Genomic DNA, 16838 nt, shown 5'->3' on the forward strand with positions numbered 1-16838 from the left:
GTTTCCTCATAGCTAAGAAAACAACAAAGACCCCAAGTATACAAATTCCCGCCCCTGACTTTAAACAATCCAGTTCTCTGATTGGTCCTCTGGTCAGGTGTTCGGTTACCCTTTTCAGGTAAAAGAAACTTAACCCTTACCTTACCTATCCATTTATGACAACATGATTGTTTGTTTTTTTTTTGACTGTCAGTCAGTGAAAAATAACTGAGAAAATAATTAAAGAGAAAGTAATAAAGCACCAAAAGGGGTATAATCTGATAATGACAAACCAGAACTACTTTTGTAAATGATAATTCATATCTTCAGCATTAGATTCCTTTGAAAGAGTTAACAAATACACACAACATACATATAGTAAAACATTTCTGCTACATGCACACATTTTAAATTTTTGCCTCTTTGTGGATAGGTTTCATATTAAAAAGAACAGATGTAACACAATCAGTAAATTATAGCCATGTTTAATGGCTGCATGTCGTTTATTCTTTTTAGAGCAAATACATGCTGTACTTTTCCACTACTAAATTATGTCTTCATCTACTTTTTTATTAGATCATAGGCATGAGTCATTTTACAGACTGAAGAACAGTATTAGTTCTAAGATACTGCATAGAACACCAGGCCCTGCATACATCTATTTACAAAAGATTAGGCTGCCATCTTTTGGCAGAAGGAAAGGAACAAAAAACTTTAACAAACATAGATAAGATGTATTGTGCCACTGGACTCTCCTGTTTGATTTTAATATAATAATTCTAAGACCCGTAGTCCTCTGAGTATATTAATGTTTTTTGCTGGCCAGTACTATCCCACTTGCAGTTTCCCTCTTATGGCTTACCTAGGCCATGGCTACACTGGCGCTTTACAGCGCTGCAACTTTTCACTCAGGGGTGTGAAGAAAACAGCCCCCTGAGTGCTGCAAGATACAATGCTGTAAAGCGCCAGTGTAAACAGTGCCACAGCGCTGGGAGCACGGCTCTCAGCGCTGCAAGCCAAACCCCATGAGGAGGTGAAGTACGTGCAGCGCTGGGAGAGTTCCCTCCCAGCGCTGGCGCTGCGACTACACTCACACTTCAAAGCGCTCCCGCGGCAGCGCTTTGAAGTTTCGAGTGTAGCCATACCCCTACACTAGGATAAAAGGTGTATTTTAAAAACACGTTAGCCAATATGTTTTAACTAATACATTCTAAAATTCTAGGGTTCACTGCCACTGGGTTTCATATTTTAAAATACAATTTGCTCTGTCTGCGCTATAGTTTTAAAAAGTTTTGGTGAATTGTTAGCAAACTGTTTTGTAAAATGCATCTTTCATCCTTGTCTAGACGACCTCCTGAAATAAGACCTTAATACTTGACTTCTAACAGAGAGTACTTGACTCTCTAACAGAATTCTAATGCAGAATTCACAGTTGTAATCTCTCCTCTGCAGAGTGGAAAAAATTCAACGATTTAAAAAAAAATCAGATTTTTTGATAAAATGCTTTTTGAGGAAAAACCTATCTAAAGATAGTTTTAATTAAGCTACATTATAGTTCAAAGATATCTCATCACGGAATAGGGATTATAAATTCTAATTCTGTAGTATGAGACAATATATTCATGTAATGTTTAAGGAAAATGTTGTAAATGAGTTCCAATAGTTCATGGATTAAGGACCCAATTTTATGGGGTTCCACAGGCTTCTGTATAGATTATTTAGGTTTAATCTTTTTCTCTGCCCAATGGTACTCTGCTCAGTCTAGAAGATACCATCAGAGATGCTTAGTTTTGCAGTTCTCAAACTCTGGATTTGTGTCTGCAAACATACTTGTTAACAGCAAAAATATTTTAAATAAATAAATAATATATAGAGGTGAGAAATAACAGACCTCAACCCTATTGTCCCTCTGGAAATTTGTGTACACAGAGTCAATCCCTTACCTCTCTAAAAGTGCAAAGTTTCAAAAAGTTCAATGAATTAGAAGGTTATTGGGGGCGGAATAGATCTGGACAAGAAGTTGTCTGGAGATAAATGTGAGAAGCGAAGGACATAAGCTTGTTTTATTAAAATATTGTATGTTTGCTGTTGAAGAACAAAATCCAGAATACTTTAATGTTGTTGTTTTTAGTTAAATAAAACAATTTAAATGTCTGTCTGGTGATCTTCTCCAAATACTAATGATTAACCTGTTGAATAGGAGATAGTTCACCTCCCAATGACTTCATAAATATCTGCTTCACTTACCTTTGGTAAATGAAATAACCAAACAATCATTCATTTTCTGATATAGCTGTAAAACTAATCTGAAAAGTTTTCAAAATAAATCAGTTTAAAAATGTATAGCGTGTACCTTCTAAAAATGAAACCTACATCTATCTCTGAGTTGTGAAGAATATGTATTAAAGTTATAACAACCAACAAGAATGCACTTTTATGTAGAAAACTATGATTAATTCTAGTCTTCCTGACTAGTGATTTAAATCTATTGGATTTAAATCACATCCACTCTGCTCCTCTGTGTTGCAGCTGTCTCAATGTCCTGGAGATGAAAATATATTTTCATTACTTTGCTTGTATTCTCTTTATTAATGATATCCATATTCTCTGGGGCATGCATCTTTTTGGTGGCAGCCTAATCTTACTTCTGTAGCAAGAGATTGGCTCTGTTTTCACTTCAGTTGTATTCTGTGGTGGAAATCTCTGGCACAAGGAACAAATTTATAGTGCTGCTTGTTCCTAATATAAACTGGAGTAAGATTGTCGTTCTCTTTTAATAGATTTTTCCCATTACTTTTTTTTGGCCTGTACTATACCTGTGTATGTATATATAAATGCTGGAAAACACTGATGTAGAAAAGTGAAATAACTTTGAATATTTTGTTATGGTTAAAGGGATGTTGTCAGGTGAAAAATCATACTTAACAAAATATGACCAGTTATACATAACCCATTATACTAAATTTTGAAATAATTTTCTAGTTTTATTCCTCATAATTAAGTGTTCATTTACTTCTTTCATTATTGTACTTTCCTTGTGGACCATAATAATAGACATCTGATTCACTGTTTAGCTGTCAAGCATTCTCATAAAGTTGCAAAGTTTGGCTTGCAAACATAGTAGGGAAATGCTTAAATCCAAACAAAATTGTATTTTCACTGGATTTAAAAACAAACAAACCACAGATGTTACTGAACTTATGTTTTGGGTCTAACTGGACCTGAGAATCTCTCTTAAAGAATATTAAGTGTACTTTCAATCACATCTGGTCAATGAAAGATTATAAAATATTCTCTGATTTTCCCACTTAATTATTGTGTGCTTGAGTTGATAGAATTTACTTCTACAGTAAATAAGTATAAAGTATATTAATATTTTATTCTGTAGTCACATTTGGAAGATTAACTCTTTTATATGTAACTGTTGAATATGAGCATTCACAGTGTTGCATGTAATATACTAATGCAATTTCAACCTTTTTTTCTTTTGATTATAGCACCATTGAACCTCTGTATTTCACCTATGGAATCTTATTTGCCTGTGGTTGTTCATTTGCGTATCAGCCATCCTTGGTCATTCTGGGGCAATATTTCAAGAAGCGCCTTGGACTAGTGAATGGCATCGTCACTGCCGGAAGCAGCTTGTTCACTGTGTCACTGCCTTTCCTTTTAAGAGTGTTGATTGATTCAGTTGGCCTGTACAACACTTTAAGGGTCCTGTGCATCCTTATATTTGTTCTTTTCCTGGCTGGCTTCACTTACAAACCCCTCATTTCCAGTGCAAATGACAAAGAGGGTGGAAAGAAGGGCATGTTGAGATTTCCTCCGGCAAAGAAGATTTTCAGTTTCTCCATTTTCAAGGTTATGGGTTATCGAATCTGGGCTTTTGGAATCCCTGCTGCACTTTTTGGATACTTTGTGCCTTATGTTCACTTGGTAAGTGCACACCTTTTGCTGTGTTTAGTTTATCTAAAAAATCTATTCCCTTTATATTCTGAACTAAGAAACCACTGGTATTAGGAATATCTAACATCAAAGTTGTACTGTGGAGGATCGTGACTTGTGTTCTAATGTCTGCAATTAGGAGACATTCTAGCTGTCAATCAGAACCTTTGCACTGTCTTAGTCTGGAGCCAGTTTAATTTTTAGTTCCTTATTTTCTCCCCTGAGGTTGTATAGAGGGGGGTAAAGGAAAAATATTTTAACTGCACAAGAAAGCCTCTGAGTAATATTCTGTTTTACTTCAAATGAATTTTGTACTATTTACTGAACAAAATTGTTTTTGTTTTTAAGGCCCTGAACAGTAAACATTGCCAATTACACTGAGTATTTATGTATCATTTGAGTGAGGATAATGACTGGATGTTGCATATTAGAACAGTACTGAGAATATACTTTAGAATATGCAAATATCCTTTGGATTTATTGGATACTTTGTGAAAAAACACTCCTGCAGATAACAAAATAGGGAGATTTTGATCATGAATGTAATGAAAGAATTAAAATATATCGCAGAAAAAAAGTTGATTTCTAGTCCATGCTTAATTTCCCATTTTGATTGATTTCAGCGGTATTAACTAGAGCTTTGCCCAAAAATTTGCACTGCTAGTAAATCAATTTTTTAATAATAAATTTGCTAGTTTTGTTAGAAGCACAATATTTGAGCTATATCTTGCCTTTCCCTTTGAAATTTCGTAATAATAAATATGAAAATATCTGTTGGAAAAATAATACAGCAAAACACAGACAGTCCAGTATGTTCATGGAAAGTGTTGGGGGAGGAGGGAAAGGGGGAAGAGACAACTTATTGTTTCAGAAGATGGAGGAAGAAACCAGGAGGGCAGTCATTTTAGACTTGATTCTGACTAACGGAGAGAAATTGGTAGCGAACTGAATGGGGAAGGCAACTTGGATGAAAGTGATCCTGAAATCTTCAAGCTTCATGAGTCTAAGGCCTGGTCTACACTGGGTGGGGGGGATTGATATAAGGTACTCAACTTCAGCTACGTGAATAATGTAGCTGAAATCAACGTACTTAGATCTACTCACTGTGGTGTCTTCACTGCAATGAGTTGACTGCTGCTGTTCCCTATCGACTGCCTGCGCCTCTCACGGCGGTGGAGTACAGGTGGGAGAGTGCTCGGGGTTGATTTATTGCATCTAGACTAAACATGATAAATTGACCTCTGCTGGATCAATCGCTGCCTGCCAATCCGGTGGGTAGTGTAGACATACCCTAAGGAAAGGAAGGAATGAGAACAGTAGAATGAGGACAGTGGACTTGAAAAAATCAAGACTCAACAAACTTAGATAACTAGTAGGTAAGGTTACATGGGAAGAAAATCTCAGGGATAAAGGAGTTCAGGAGAGTTGTCAGTCTCAAGATGTTTCCTGAATAATAATTGATGTTCTTGCTAGACCTAATAGGAGGACAGCAACATTTCAAATAGCTGCATTTATTTATTTGTATTACCCCAGTGCCTAGGAGCCCTAATTGTAGACCAGGACCCCGTTGTGCTAGGCGCTGAGCGAACAACAGAACAAAAAGTTGATCTATCCCTGCCCTAAGAGCTTATAATCCAACTATAAGACAAGAGACAGCAGATGGATACAGATAGACAGATGGGAGAGTACAAGGAACTAATGACATGATCAGCATGGTTACTGATGTACTGATACCATAGCACTGTATGCATTGTTTAGTCTGTTGTCTTCTGGAAGATACTAGAATCATATCTCATTGCATGGGCTATTTAATCAATTACTTTCCTGTTCTGCTCAAGCATTTTCAACAACAATTATTGGATCCAATGTCAGAGACCTAGTTTAATTTCTTTGAGTGATTGCTCATGTCCATTCCACAGTAGGTGTGTGTGCTCGCCACATGCACCTGTACCAGACTTTTTTCCCTTAGCAGTACCCATAGAGGAGCACTTGTAGCAACCCCTGGAGTAGCACCACCATGGCACAGTATAAGGGGCTCTGTGCACTCCTCCAACCCCCAGTTCCTTTTTGCTGCCAGTGATGGTGCTTTGGAACTGCTGTGTTTCAGCTCTTCGCTGTAGCCATCCCTGTTTAGACTGTTGTTTAGTTCTGTAGATAGTATGTGTAGTTTTAAAAGTAAATATATCTAAAGTAGAAGAGCCTCTAATAACTGCGCCTGGGTTGTGTGGCACTTGTAAATGGGCTATGCCTCCCGCACACTAGTTGCTTACTCTGTCTTGGAGAAACCCAGGTCAGCGACCACTGCAAAATTTGCATATAGTTTAAACCCTGGACTAAGAAGGAGTGGGATATATGGCTCTGAGCCATATTGATGGAGTTGGCCCTGACCTTGCCACCCCTGCACCACTCCGAGTCGGCACCGTAGCATCAGTGCACGGCGACCCAGTGGTACCTTCCACCAGCCAGCACTGCTCCCCATCCATGGGACTCTTTAGGAGAACGAGGAAGTGATCTTCTCCATCAAGACACCTGGACAAGGCTGGGGGTGAGCTTAGACCCGCGCTGGGCAACTCTCGATCCCCCTCGCCCTCACGGATTCCAACTCGAGTAGAGCAGAGTAGCCCAACCCACTCTGAGCCGACCTCCCCGTATGCCAGTGGCCACATACAGGTGCCCTCCGTGCTGGAGGTCCTGCAGGCAACTCGAGACATAATGTCTCTTCTGATACCAGCTGCACCGACCCCAGTGGCTCCCCGGTCCAGAGGCAAACCAGCGCTCGGACCACCTCAGTCGCCACCCGGGCGGTACTGCTTACGGTCGTGGGAAGGATCCCGATGCCACTCTTCGCCGAGTGACCACCCCGCTCTGGGGTCTCGGCTGACCCCCACCCAATTGTCTGGCTGCGTGTCGAGCAACAGGGACTCAAGGCACCCTCCGCATCTAGGGAGTGTAGGCCTCAAGGTCAGAGCACGCTCCGCCAGGAGTAGGACCGATGGCACCGGAGGTTGCCAACTCTGAGAAGCCGCCATAGCCCCTTGCGGTACCAATGTCAACACTGTTCGTGCTCTTCATCGCAGTTGAGGTCCCTGGCACGGCTCGGGTCGGCTCCTGCAGCCCCAGGCCTAGATCACCAGCAGCTGGCTGCCACAGATCCGCCCGACGGAGCTGTTTGCGGAGCAGCCGCTACAGACAGTATTCCTGCTCCTCTACACCGGGCTCACTGTCTTGGGCCCGGCACCACTCATGGCACCGCTACTCATCCCCATCTCTGGATAGCGGTTGTTCATGCACCAGCCCAGCCTCCCCTTGGAGCCGGCAGTTAGTGAACCACATGAGTCCGGTGGGGCAGCCTGCTCCGACAGTGCCGCAGCAAGTACAATGGCACCAGGCTCCCTGGCCAGCGCCCTGGTACCAGTGGACCCTATGGGTCCGAATGCAGACCCCACAGGTGGCTCACTTGGTAGCCAGGGCCTTAGACCATCAGCCTCCATCTTTCAGCCCCGCAGGAGGGGGTCAGTGGGGTGCTCCTCCCCGGCCCTGCATTCAGAAGGGCCCCAGGTGCTGGGGACTGCAGCACTGGTGGGAACGCAAAGCACTGCGCCTGCATCCTCATCCTCCCCAGATGAGGCCACCGTGGCACCACCTCCTCCTGTTCCCCTCCACCAGGAGCTCCTGAAAAGGGTGGCCTCAAGCCTCAATTTACAGGCTGAAGAGGTGGAGGAGCCATCGAACACCCTCTTTGATGTTCTCTCAGCCACAGTACTGGCTAGGGTGGCCTGCCCTCTCCATGAAGGGATGGCAAAAATCTCCACTGCCATGTGGCAGACCCCATCTTCCTTGCGCCCTGTGACGTTATTGATATAAACTGGAACCATATAAAAACATGGGTTGCAACCAAGGTCCTGTAGTGGCACCACATCTTATGTAAAGGGGGTCATATAAGGTGTCTAAGACCAGGTTACGGATTACTGGTTATGATTATGCTGTCTGTATGTCTGTACCATTTTGTAGTTGAAGTTATGAATATTGGCTGTATACTGTCTATATTTCAAACTTGTGCTGTGTTACGGGGAAAGATCCCAGACAAGTTGGTGTCAGCTCAGCTTAGCCTGCTTGATGGCCCATTAAGGACCATTAGCTACATAACTGACCCATTGAGAGGAGGCGGATACGCCTTGTGACTCAGCAGGGTGTGCAGAAACTGGCCCATGTGACTGCAGACTCCATTTTGCTGAAGTCTGCAGTTCTGATTACATCTGTGAGTTCTCCTATTCCAGCTCTGCTTGCCTTTGTCGAGCTAATTCTCCTCAAGCAGCCAGCAGTTCCAGATTGCGCCTTACGAGCTTTTTCTTTCTCTTCTCAGCTTCTCTTCGCTAACGTTCAAGCAGGCTTACGTAGTTCTCCAGTTGTCTCCAGCTGGCCAAGCTTGCTTCTCTTTCATTCGAATTTCTGCCAGTTTTTGCTAATATTCAAACTGAAGGCTGTCCATCAGGGGCTGCATTTTCATTGCTTTTGGTTAATGCTTTTTGTCTCATGGTCACTGATCTTTAACCAACCAAACTCTCAATTACAAATTTTGGATAGCGTGGGGTTCTGACCCAAAGCTTAATGACATGGTTTGTGGATCCTGCCAACACGCCCCTGTGGCCATGGGATTCTGGCGGGACCCAGCTGAGAGTGCCAATTCAGGACAACTGCTCAAACAGGGCAGTCACAGCCCTAGGCTGGGTTTTTCCACCTCTAAGGCAAACCAAACCAGCCAGACAAAGAGGACTCTGGTTTCACCCACTGCTAACCACAAGTCACACAAAGCAATTTCCTTAGACATTCCAGTCTCCCAGTATCACCAACGTCCACCCATCCTGGGGATGAATGGTTATTGAAACCAACACTCCAGTAAAAGAAAAAGGTTCTCTCGATCCCAAAGACCTAAGCCCCAGACCCAGCGTCAATATATACACATCAGATCTTACCACAAATCACGCTGTTGCCAATTCCTTTCGAATCTAAAATCTACAGTTTATGCATAAAGGGAAAAAGGTAGAATTGAGAGCTAGAATTGGTTAAATGGAATCAATTCCATACAGTAATGCAAAGTTCTTGGTTCAGGCTTGTAGCAGTGATGGAGTAAACTGCAGTGTTCAAATCAAGTCTCTGGAGAACATCCCCTGTTGGGATGGGTCATTCAGTCCCTGTGTAGAGTTCAGCTTGTAGCAAAGTCCCTCCAGAGGTAGGAAGCAGGATTGAAGACACAAGATGGAGATGAGGCATCACAATATATGGACTGAAGACAGATGTGTGTGTGTGAGGATGATGCATCAGCCTGCTATATGGCTTTCAGGTGTAAGGACACTTTCTTTTTTTACTTTGGAAAGGTTACAGCAAAATGGAGTCTGCATCACATGGCGGCCAGTTTCTGCACACCCTGCTGAAGTCACAAGGCGTATCTGCTCCGTTCTCAATGGGTCAATTGTGTAGCTGATGGTCTAATATGGGCGCATCGAAGCAGGCTAAGAAGAGCTCACACCCCACTTGTTGGGATCTTTCCCCGTAACACAGCAGCAAGTTTGAAATTAGACAGTTATACAGCCAAATATTCTAACTTCAACTAAAAATCGGTACAGACATACAGACAGCATAATCATAACCAGTAATCCGTAATCTGGTCTTAGACACTTATTATTGAACCCCCTTTACAAAGATGTGGTGCCACTACAGGACCTTGGTTGCAACCCATGTTTTATTGGTTCTCAGTATTATATCAATTAAACGTCACACACCCCCGTCTCTCAGAGGGCAAAGCAGAAGTATTCATGCCCACCAAGGGCAGTAATATTTCTGGACTCACCTTAGCCCCCAATTTCCCTGGTGCTCGAGGTAGTCAACACAAGTTGCGACCAAGACCACCCACTCCCCCGCCACTAAAATAAGGATTTCAAGGAGGCTGGGCTTGTTTGGTAGAAAGCTATTCTTTTTCAGGCTTTCAGCTGATGGATGCGCAAACCACCAAGCTCTGGGGGTCAGGGCGATGGAGGAGTATTAACTTATAGGGCTTCAGTGCAAAGTTTTGGGCATCCTCGAGAACGGATGAACGAGTGTGCGTATAGCAGCGGCGCCTGGGTCGCAGGGAGGGCGCCGCTGCTTCGCCCTAGCGACCCTCGTTCAGGACAGCCCTCTCGACGCAGTGGACCGGACAGCACCGAAGCCAGGTGGCAGACTCCTGCTGAAACGTTCCATGCCAGAGCATGCGTGGCGGTCTGCGTTGCCAGCCGCTATCCAGCAATCTGCGACGAGAAGACTCTCTGACAGGAATCTCCCGCATTCAATGACGCCAAAGCCTGCGTTTAGCAGCAGCACTCGGACTGATGGATCTACAACGACTTCACCCATTCGTGCCGTATACGACGTACTTCGCCTCTATTGTAACCCGCGGCTCGTGAGCCAGGGCCTCCGTTGCAAAGCACTACAGACAGGCCTCGCAGAGCGAGCTCACCCGGTCACGGCAACCACCCAATCTATTCTCTACTAGGAAAGGTGACTACGAAGAGACCACATGATAAAAGCTGCCCTTATAGGAAACTTCCACAGCAGGGCAATTTCTCAGTGCTCCCCAAGCCGGCCTCCTTCAGGTGCAACGGCAGGTGGCGTTAGGCCGCCCCCTTGTTATTGGACGCCTGGGGAACATGGATCGCCTCCACGTTCCGTTCCCCGCCAGTCTCTACACTTGTCTCTGAGGTGGTATGCGGTGTGCTGACACTCACCAGACCGTGGCTGTGCGAGGCGCCTCAGAGCATCATCTTCGCCGGCCCTCTAACGCTCCTGAATTTCTATGTGCACTCCTTCAGCCTGAGGCCCTCTGCCTCTCTCATCCCTCTTCACAGGGAGCCCCTTTCACGAAGCTGACTCGAGCAAAGGTGAGGGACTTCTGTTACCTGGAGGGGAGTGGTGCTAAGCTGTGGAAGCTCTCAGGTTACACAAAGATGTGGGCCTGACTACATCTCGAAATGTAATTTTCCTTATGCACGGAGAGGCTCCAAGGCGCGCGTGGCTGGACTAGTCCCATCCATGGTACCATGTGATGGCAGCCTAAACTAGAGTAGCACTGGCTAAAACACTCCAGTATCACATGGATCATCCCTGGCCTCCTATTATTTCGCCTCTTGGATCCTAGCGTGTGATTGTCTCACTGAATCTCAGAACGTGCCTGTCTATCGCATTTTATATACCTCTCGCGCGCGCAGAGCATTCTCCCTCCTCGCTGTCAGGTAGTACAGTGCAAAAACTCGCAGTTCCTCGTCCTCCCTCATTGTGCTTCTTCAACTTCAGAGCCGAAATCTCTCACTCCAATAGATGTGTGTCTGTCTCGATCGGCCTGATATTCATAGTGGTGTGCGCGCGCGCGAAATACCAGATACTGTCCCCCATCTCGTATGTGATTGGCTGGTGAGATCGAATGCGCAGGTCTAGCGTCCCATGCTCTAAAGGCCATATTTATTACACCTTTCTCTGTCCACTATCCTCCACTTCTCCTGGTTTACGTTGTTTGGTATAATAATTCAATCTGCTATTAGAGTACGCGGTCCTGACAGATACGAGTTGCGATTGCGTTCCTCTGCTGTTGCTCCATCGCGACGATCAGCCAGTAGCGTAGTCCGCCTCCCCTGCGCCAAGTTCGAAGCCTGTGAGTGTTTCGAGTCAAGGGCGATCACGTGGTTTCCTGCTGACACTGCCAGGGCATGCCTCAGCGTGCCTTGTCACTGGCAGTTCATTAGCAATGGTACCTGATTCATGCTCGATTCCGCAGACTCGGATATGAGCAGGTCTCTCTTCATCGCTGTTGGCTCGGCTCGACAAGTGAACTAGTACCAGCTCCTGCGACTATAGTTAGAGACTACAGTCGCTCACCGTTGCCGCCGCCGCAGATCCGTACACAGCTGCTCCCTCGCTCCTCTCGTGTGGCGCCATCCGGCGAACTGTGCCTCTGAGGAAGTCGACGACTTTCAGCGAGCTCGCTCGCCAATCTAGACTAGGTGCAATCTGTTTGTGCGGAACTTGGCAGTGGGACGCACTGTACTCGGAAGAAACCTCTAGACCGCTCAAGAGCTGTGGGTGCGTCGCACGGACTGCAACTAGCGCCTGCATCTTAAGTCTAAATGGACATTCTGAATCGTCTCGGCCTGTCGGCTAATTTCGCTAATATGCCTTACAGGCCGCCTAAGGGTATGTAGAGTCTCTAACTCCCACGTGCACAACATGGCCTGATTTCTGCAGCAACAAAAAGTGGAGCCTGCTCTCCTCTGCCAGCAGGCCTCTGGCTGTGGGATTTGGCATCGCTCACACGAGTGGTCTCTGGACCTGGGGGTGTGCTCACTATCAAATGTGGGGCACTCCCAAGTCCTCTTTTGGAAGGTGTTGTCGGAATTCTTGCTCCAGCTCTGCTGCAGCCTTTCCTAGTTGACTCTTATTGGTACCTTATTACAGCATATATATTAGTAAGCTCTGTGAAAAGTAGTTTTTCAGTTTTAGAGCAGGCCCCAGGCTTCAAGTCGTGCGACCCTCCGTCTCCGTTCCATGCCCAAGGAGTATCCGCATGCGTGAGTGTCTCGGCTGCTTGGGGCGAAACTCACATGAGTGAACGCTGCAGATCTCGGTCTTGAAGCCAAGGAGAGGGACATCAGACTTTGCGCTCTGCTCATGAATCGGCTGCTGCTCAACATCCGGTACGCTGAGTGGATTCGTAAGTGGCAGCACCCCCCTGGCACTGTCCCCTTCCAGAAGCAAGGAGAGCTCAAATTCACAGGCCCAGATAAGGATGGGAGAGGGCTGGCCGGGTGGCTCCGTAGTCCCCTCTGGGCTCGAAGACCTCTGGAGTTCTGCTGGGCACGTCAGTAGAGCAACCACGTCCAGTGTCGACATGCGTCTCTCCTGCAAAGGTCCATGGATACCAATCCAATCACTGGAGCGCTCAATGGACTGTTCAAGAACCATTTTGAGTTGCCGGTGCCCGGGCGCGCTTGGCCAGATGGTGGCCTCGGTCCCCAACGCAAACCGTGAGTGGGTGCTACAGGCCGTCCCCCAATAACAGTGCGCAGCTCTACAACTCGTGAAGATATCCTACCATAGATACTACGGATCGTTCTCGCACGTCAGTAATCCACTGTCACATCGCAGATCTAACCTGTCCACCATCCTCCTCTCAGACGACGGGTCAGTGTACCCCAGTTCCACTGGCATCTGTGGGGCGCGAGTGGCTCGGGTTCCTCCACGGGCCCTCGTGCTAGCAACAGCGCTCAGGCCACACCAAGTATCCAGGCACATAAACGTCCATGGTTCTCGTTATTAAGATGGCCTATTCATAGCCGGGTCTCCATAGAACGCGGCCAAGCATCATTTGCTCTCCGCTCCAGTAGACATCACACATGGGTCCTCCCGCCTGCGCTGTTCACCTCGGCACCAATGGCTACTCGAGCCTCTAGTGCGACCGAAACGCACATCGGAACAGTACTTCTGAGAGTAACCGTCTCCATCAATGTCGAAGGTCCTGATCCTGTAGGAAGGACAGCATATCGTAGGCACCATCACTCCCACCACATCTTATCGGTTACATGTTCAAGTCTGGGTAGGTACCTCAGCGCTGGCACCCTCGCATGCCCCCTGCTGGACTGTCGATAGACATGACAAGAAGCGCGAACCCGTCCTGCAGCTGCATGGACAGGCGAAGGCGCTCCCCATGGCGGAGGTGACTCTCGAAGGTGGTGTCAATGGTACTTGAGCCGCCGTATAGCCCATGAATAGCCAGAAAAACCGCTCGCGGAGTGTGCCAGGGCATCCAAGTCCCTGCTTCGCCAACTTCACTATTAGGCCACAGGACACTCCAATCGATGGCATAGAGGATGCGGACATCCTAGCACACTGGGGGTTGATCCCCTGGCACTCTGGGCTGCGGCCCACCCGTCTCCATAGGCCCAGGGGTCTTTCATGCCAGAAAGTTCGGTGAATGCAGGAGTGGCGCGATCGTGTGTTCAACATTCTGGCATGATACCATACGCTCGTTTCTCTCTTAGCGACGACTGCCGACGCCATCCTCGTGTGACTAGGGCAAGACTATCTAGCGGGACTGGCGGTCAAGACTTGCTAAAGCGGGTGGGCATTAAGCCTCTCCACGACGGCCGAGGAGATGCGCAGGCAGGGCCCATCACTTCGCAATTCCATCCATCCTATTTAATGTACCTCTTCCCCTCAGGTACGGAGCCGATGTTGGCTCTACCTTTACCCAAGAGTAGCCAACATCTCCAATACGCCCTGTAGTTAAACTCCTGCCTCTCTGACCCCATTTTCAAGTAAGGCTGAGAGGAAGTATTTCATGCCGGCAGGAACCACGATAACCCTCTACTCTCACCCGGCAACTTAACTCTCTGGTAGTGGAATTGGTGAGCACCAGGAGCAGCAAGGCGCTCCGCGTGCTTAACCCAAGGATAAAGATGCCAGGGTAGGACTGACTCTTTTTTGGTAGAAACTTCATCTTGTTTAAGTTTTCCAGCTCAGGAGTGGCACAACATCAGGCCTTACTGAGCTCGATATGGATTTTAATTTATGGGAATCCCTTGCCAAAGTTTCGAGCCACTCCTCCCAGCAGGGGATAGGAGGATCTTTAAGGCATTTGGTAGTGAGGGCAATGGCAAGCAAAAGTCAACCCTGCAGGCAGCAGCAGTTACGTGCAGCTTCTCGATGGCCTCTGCCAATGTCCATTGCGTAGGGCGTCGTGGCTCCTCTGTCTGGGCTATTTGCGCAGAGGCCCAGTCCCTTCTGTGCAGGAACCTGCATTCACGGGAAAGTCCTGTTCACTGAACAGCATGGATGGTCGGCTGACACGGAGATGAAAGACTCTTATACTACCCTTGCAGACCCTATGGGGCTTCTACATCTCTCCGCGCTAAGGACAAGCCAAGCGCAGACGGTAAGTCTCACCTGCCAACAGAGCAGCAGTACAAGTCCCTTACAACCTGAGGCCGAGAACCAGAAGTCCTGCCTCAACAACAGTCCCACTTGCCACAGCTTGGACCCTCTAAAGGCAGAGCAGTGGGAAGAGGCCGGTTTTGACTTTTGGCAGGGGGCACCAGGCAGTTCTATGGAAACCCCCTCTGTAAATGTTTTGTGATTCGGCAATCTGCTGGTCATGATAACCTCGCTGCTAGTCTCAAACCATTTCAAGGGCTACATGTGCAGATTTCGTTCACCCCCTGCCTCAACCCCCCACCGTCCTGTTGGGCTCGGGGGCACCTGGAGCACTCGTTCACCTCCTAGTGTCAGGGAGTGAACTACTACTACATCTGGGGGCGAGCGGAGAGAGTGCCATAGAATTTCCAGGGATGGGCTTCTACTGCCCAATATTCCTGATCCCAAAAATGAAAGGGGGTCTCAGGCCCATTCCTAAATCTGCGGAATCTCAATCTGGTTATGGTCCGCTCCAAGTTCTGCATTGGTGTCCCTGGATTCTGTTTCCACGGGTGGGGCCACCATCCATTCACAGTTCTCCGTTTGGTCACAAGTGTATGGCGGAGGTAGCGGCTTACTCAGGCTAGAGAAATGGGTCCAGATAATGTTCTCATATTGAATGAATTGGCTTCCTTTAAGGTCAAACTCATGGTCTCAGGTGAGGGCCCATGTGGACCTGCTCTTTGTCTACGTGCCCAGTCTACGGCTGTTGGTAAACGAGACAAATACGCTAAGTCCTGTGCAGTTGACTAGAATTCATAGCGGGGCATACTGGGACATCCTTAAGGGCCACGCTCTTCTCCAGTGGGCAAGTTTGAATATTCTTCAGAGAGGTTCTTATGCCTCAGTTCATGACTTTTTTTGTGGACACAGCAAGGGCATGCCCTTCTATCCTAGGACAATGGTGGCGTGCATGTACGTGGGTTCCACCATGTCAGCTCCGATGAGGCACTCCTGCTTTATGGTGCTCCCAGTTCTCCCAGGCTCTGGGACAGTCTGGACAAAAAAACATCCTCACTAGTTACCGACCCTGGTTAATATCTCCCTAACAATGATGGTCCTCCTCGGCAACATTGCTCCAAGGGGTTCCTTTCTGGGAAGTTGGCTCCAGTCATATACCTGGTGTCCAATGTGGTTGGACTTGGGCTGGGGTCAGCCCAATAGGGAACATGCAAACTAGAGAGGTTGTAGGCCTTGGACCTTGTCCCTAATTATAAGTGTCGGAGAGCTCAGGGCGTACGGTTGGCGTGTGTAGTTTTCATCACGCAGTTTCGTCGTCAAAATGTCATAGTCCTTAAGGACAATACAGTGCCATGTTTACCAAACAGGGCAGGTGGGGCACAGTCCTTGGTTTCTGCCCGGGAAGCCCTGAGCCTGTGGGAATTCTGTATAGCCTATGACATTTCCCTCATGAGGGCTTTCCACCTACCAGACGCCCCCAATACACAGGCCAATCGCCTCGCAGGGTTTCTTTTCCTCATTACAGTGGATGCTCCGTCGGAGGTCATTCATTGGCTCTTCTGAGAGTGGGGAATTGCCACATGGACCTGTGTATGACTTGCTCTCTCAGAACCAGCTTGCCCCGGTTTTTTTGTTCCAGGGGGGTGTTGAGGAGGGATGCGATCGTGCAGGATGCCTTCCTTCTTGCAGTGGTCAGACCAAACTTTTCTATGCTTTTTCCACTTGTTTCCCTTTTATAGGTCAAAGTCGTCTAGAATAAGTTAAACAGGCAGCATGTATCCATCCATATCGCCCAGCCTGGCCCGTCAGTCTACTGAATGGTTACGGGACCCCTGCTGGACCTATGGCGGCCCTCTAGGATGGCTGGGCCACTACCTGGATCTCCAGGACGGGGGCTTGCCTTCTTTATTTCCAATTTTGGCACTCTCCATTGACAGGCATGGTTGTTCAGTGGTAGT

The 16838-nt window shown here is 47.1% G+C and overlaps 1 protein-coding gene across 2 annotated transcripts in view; it reads left to right on the forward strand.

Annotated features, from left to right (window-relative positions):
• SLC16A10 (solute carrier family 16 member 10) overlaps nt 1-16838 on the forward strand; it is a 183231-nt gene that overhangs the window by 116473 nt on the left and 49920 nt on the right. For both annotated transcript variants that reach the window (XM_032762482.2, XM_032762476.2), the window contains exon 3: nt 3477-3915. In XM_032762482.2, coding sequence (XP_032618373.1) covers nt 3477-3915 — 439 coding nt within the window. The remainder of the gene's footprint in view (nt 1-3476; nt 3916-16838) is intronic.

This window comes from Chelonoidis abingdonii, chromosome 3 (assembly GCF_003597395.2).
Source record: "Chelonoidis abingdonii isolate Lonesome George chromosome 3, CheloAbing_2.0, whole genome shotgun sequence".
Lineage (NCBI taxonomy): Eukaryota > Metazoa > Chordata > Testudines > Testudinidae > Chelonoidis > Chelonoidis abingdonii.